A 4,200-nucleotide genomic window follows, 5' to 3' on the forward strand; every position below is an offset into this window, starting at 1 on the left:
GTCCGCCAACACGCCCCCCGCCCCCCCACCCCCACCCCGAACACACACACACACGCATCCTCACTCATCTCCCCTAGCTAGACTCCGATATAGTCCCCCACCCGAGCACCGCCGCCCACACCACGCAGGTGTGCATATTTGTGGTCACGCCTTTCGCGCAAGAAGACCCCTCCCTGATCATCGCCCCCAGTTCTTTGCCTCCACTGGCCTCGCCAGACCATGGAAAACTCCTCGACCGCGCCCCCGTCGCCGGAGCAGACTGGCCATGGCTTCTCTCCGGTCGGCATCACAGGGGCACATCCGCCCCACTCCAACAAGGTACCATATTGTCCGTCGCCCTGCCTGTTCCGCTTCCCTCCTCTCCCAGCCGCCCCACCCGGCTGCCCCTTTCGCCCCCCAACATGCGGGGCCGAATTCTCAAAAAAAAAAACACCCTCCCGCCCACTTCCAGCCCCTTCGGGCGGGGTGGGGCGAAATTTCTGATCGGGCGAACATCTGCCCAAAAATAGGCGTGAGGACGAATGGACCGGGTATGGACCTCTGGTCCGAGGGGGGGAAAGGTCATTTTCTCCACGGCCAGCCGTTTCACCTGGCCACGCAGATGTCCTCGATGGGCACATATGAAGGGGGAACGAATGAGGGGGGGAGGGGGGGGGGGGGTCGGGAGGCGGTAGACCATTGCCGAGTAGGCAATGGCACCTCTTAACAAGAGAATTCCTCCCCCTTTCACTGTGTCTTCCCCTCTTTCCTGCTTTCTCCTTCTCTCGATCGGCCCCGTCCAAATTGTGCTGTATCGAATGACCCTGTTGGGGGGATTTCTCCCCCCCCCCCCCCCCCCTCTCCCGAGAGGGGGCGAGGGAAAGGTTCCCCCACCTGGCAGCTTGCTTGCTTGGTGGCCCCGGCCGATCCCCCGACCTGTAGCCCTGTCCTCTGACAGTCGCCCTTCCACCGTGTTTCGGGGAATGCCCCCGCGTGCCTTCGGCCCTTTTCAGGAGAACACACCGTCGGATTACCTCTTCAGCGACGACACCAAGCCCGAGGTTGACGCCGTGCTGGCATCGAAGCGCGCGCGGAATGCCAAGGCCGCAGCCCGGTCACGCGCCCGGCGTCGAGCCCGGCATGAGGCTCTCGAAGTGCGTGTCGAGGCGCTGACCGCCCTGAATGAGCTCCTCCAGCGTCGGGGGCACTGCCTGAACATGGCATCTGTCGCATGCGAGGAGCTTGCCAGCATTCAAGCGCAGTGTCGGCACTATCTGCCGCTTTCAGCAGCCGGAACCGCCACCCCAAACTCGGGCGGCATGCCTTCGACCGGGGCATTCGCCAGCGGCTTGGATCGTGAGTACCCCACGGCCGGAGGTGCCCCGGTGCAGCCGGCCCCCGAGCATGCCTCCCACACCCCTGTGCCGTCGTCTGGAACGCCGTACTCGGCGTCGCATCCGGGTCCCGGTGTGGCAACCGTGGCCGGGGGGCAACATGATCACGGCATCGGGCGCCCAGCGCCTCCGCCAGCCGGCCCACCGCCCCTACATCCCCATCACCTGCAGCAGCAGCAGCAGCAGCAGCAGCAGCATCGCAGCCAGTATCCGCAGCAGCAGCAGCAGCAGCAACAGCAGCTGCTGTTGCTGCCGCCACATTCACAACCGCAGTTCCACCATGCACCGGCCCCGGAGCATGTCTCCTTTTCCGGCGCCGGCGGCGCCTGGCAGCCAGGGCCATCACCAGGCAGCCTGGGACACATGGCAAATAACATGCATGGGGGGCTGCCGCAGTCGAATTGCGGTGCCGAGGACTTCAGGCCTCCCCACCCGGACGGTCGGTCGCACGGCCACCAACATCAGGCCTTCCACAAGGCGCCTGCCGGCGGCGGGGCTGGCTTCCCCTCGGCGTCAGAGCCTGCCGGATCACACCACCACGATCGCCTTCATTCCCACCACCACCATCATTCGACCCTGCACCATGCCCCGTCATTCGGCCCTCCGCCGCATCACCATCTGGAGGCGCCCCGCCCGCCCACACAGCATGTTGACCGTGGCCCGATGCTCAGCTGAGGACGGCCAACCGGATGTGCCCAGGCGCGCCTTGCCCTGGGCAGACCTCCTGGGGTTCGAGCAAAGGCGAATGTTCGATGCCGGCCTCCCCGCCCCCCCCGCACTCCACCCCACCCCCAATAGAAACATAGATTCGCCCATATTGCCACATTCGGACCATGATCGCCAGGGCGCAACCCTTGCGCATGCCGTTGCCCAGCAAGGGGCGTGGGGCAGGAGCATGGCCTCGGGCTTAATGCCCCGAAGGGGGGGCGAGCGGGCGAGGACCAAAAGAGGGGTGCCCCAGGCAGTGGGCCCCAGTAGAAGTGTCTCCCTTCATCCTCGTGCGGCTGTGGCTCGGGGAGTGAATGAGGAGGCCCTCTGTTTGACAACGAGTCCTCAGACAGGCCCATCGAGAAGCGGCCGCTGTGGGCATGATTGGTCTGGAGGAAGAGGAGCGAGCACCAGCCTCCACCCAAGGCACAATCACCCCTGAGGGAGGGGGGGGGGAACACAAACATGTCGACGAGGGAAGAAGGGAACGGGGTATGTATTTACCTGGGGGCATGGGTGGTGCGAAAGTACGCACGCGCGCAGGCGCGCGCAGCAACACATACACACACACATGCACACAGGTGCTCTGCTCGCAAGACAAAATTGAACAGTGCATCTATGGGAAGTGGGGGTGGGGGAGGGGGGGGAGACAAGGCGAAACGACTCAAGGACAAGGAGGGGGGGGGGAGGAGCGTGCGCGCAAAGGATGGCGCATGCAGGGTGATGCCATCACACTCGAAATGGACCAGCCACCACGAGGGGGAGAGAGGCATGAAGCAGGAGCGAAATAGCTCCCTTGCCACCAGGGCTATGAAAGAGAGAAAGAGAGGGGGAGAGAGGGGGGGGGGGCATGAGGAAGCGCCAGGCAAGGCCCCTTACTGGACAACCTGCGGGAGGTCGACAGGAGCGCGGGCGCTGGACGCCGGGGAAGCGGCGCCAGCACTGGGCTTGATCGAGGCCAGCAGCTGGGAAACAACCGCCCCGAGGGGGAGCAGGCGCGAGGGGGTGGGACCGTGGAGGAGGGTGTTGCCCGAGTGGATAGACCCGCCGATGGCCAGAGACCCGTCGTGAGAGAGGAGCGTGGCGTTCTTGAGCTCGGCGGCCACTTCGCGATCGATGGCCTCGCGGGTGGCCGAGGCGGCGGAGAACTCCGCGAGGTTGAAGAGCTCCATGGCCGACATGGAAGAGGGGAGGAGGTACTCATCGACCGAGATGGACAGCAGGTACGACAGCGGGACCAGCCACACACAGACCGAGTAGAAGGACACCACGTGCGAGGCGGACAGGATGTCGCGGAAGGGGCCGCTGAAGAGCTCCAGCCACGAGAGGAAGTTGGCCAGGGACAGTGCCACCGACACCAGGAACTTGGGGGAAGTCAACTTGACCGAGGGGTACTCCGGCAGGAGGAGGGCCGAGTAGGCCACAAGGCACCCGAGAGAGAAGAGGGTCCGCGAGAGGGGGAAGCCGTCGTAATACCACAGGAGAGCATGCAGTAGCCCGACGAGCTGTGCACACACGCACACACCGCGGCCAGGGCGAGGAGAGGAGGGGGGATGGTGAAAGAGGTGAGTGGCAGAAAGAGGGGGCAGAGGGCGAGGGAGGAAGAAGAAGGAGAGGGGCCAGGGCAAAGGCAGGAATGCTGGGCATGGCATGAAGTACGCACAACCGTCAGGGCACCCATGATGTGCTTCGAGAGGCTGGCGTGCTCCTCGACAAGCTGCGAAAGGTAGTAGAAACTGCCGGCTGTGGAGAGTGACAGGGAAGTAGGGTGTCAGTGGGCGGGCGAGAGACAGAGGAGGAAGGCGCGGGCAGATGGTTGGACATACCAAGGCAGATGGTAGAAAGGGCAAAACCGGTGCCAGAGGCAATCAAGACAAGGACGTCCGCGACAAGCATGTTGGAGACCGACAGAGAGATAGAGAGAAAAGGCGGCAAGGGGGGGAGAGAGAGTCTGGGAAGAGTGGGCGGCGAGTGCTGGCGAGAGTCATGGCACCTGAGTCGGCAGTCGGGGACCTTTATATAGCATGACAACGAGAGGTGGAGAGTAGTCCGGGCGACTGGGATCTAACGGGCGCATCACCCTCCTGACAGATTTCGCGGGAGGCGCTCCGGGGGGGGG

At 64.4% G+C, this 4,200-nt stretch overlaps 2 protein-coding genes across 2 annotated transcripts; one reads left to right on the forward strand and one right to left on the reverse strand.

The window, feature by feature from the left end:
- Positions 1–962: 962 nt before the first annotated feature.
- H696_01071 (hypothetical protein) lies at positions 963–2,048 on the forward strand (the record flags this gene model as incomplete). The annotated part of the gene is made up of 1 exon (XM_009494955.1): positions 963–2,048. The coding sequence occupies one exon, from the start codon at positions 963–965 to the stop codon at positions 2,046–2,048; it is 1,086 nt and encodes a 361-aa protein (XP_009493230.1).
- Positions 2,049–2,897: 849 nt separating this feature from the next.
- H696_01072 (hypothetical protein) lies at positions 2,898–4,053 on the reverse strand. Its single transcript, XM_009494956.1, has 3 exons — positions 3,908–4,053; positions 3,745–3,824; positions 2,898–3,586 (listed from the first exon to the last, which is right to left on the reverse strand). The coding sequence occupies exons 1-3, from the start codon at positions 3,975–3,977 to the stop codon at positions 2,957–2,959; spliced, it is 780 nt and encodes a 259-aa protein (XP_009493231.1). The 5' UTR covers positions 3,978–4,053; the 3' UTR covers positions 2,898–2,956.
- Positions 4,054–4,200: the final 147 nt, after the last annotated feature.

Source organism: Fonticula alba (assembly GCF_000388065.1).
Source record: "Fonticula alba strain ATCC 38817 unplaced genomic scaffold supercont2.2, whole genome shotgun sequence".
Taxonomy (NCBI): Eukaryota; order Rotosphaerida; family Fonticulaceae; genus Fonticula; species Fonticula alba.

Coding starts and splice junctions, on each gene's coding strand:
- H696_01072 (XM_009494956.1), bottom strand. CDS start 3,977: ATGCTTGTCGCGGACGTCCTTGTCTTGATTGCCTCTGGCACCGGTTTT. Junction 3,825..3,907: donor CCTTTCTACCATCTGCCTTG/GTATGTCCAACC, acceptor CACTCTCCACAG/CCGGCAGTTTCTACTACCTT. Junction 3,587..3,744: donor TCATGGGTGCCCTGACGGTT/GTGCGTACTTCA, acceptor GTGTGTGCACAG/CTCGTCGGGCTACTGCATGC.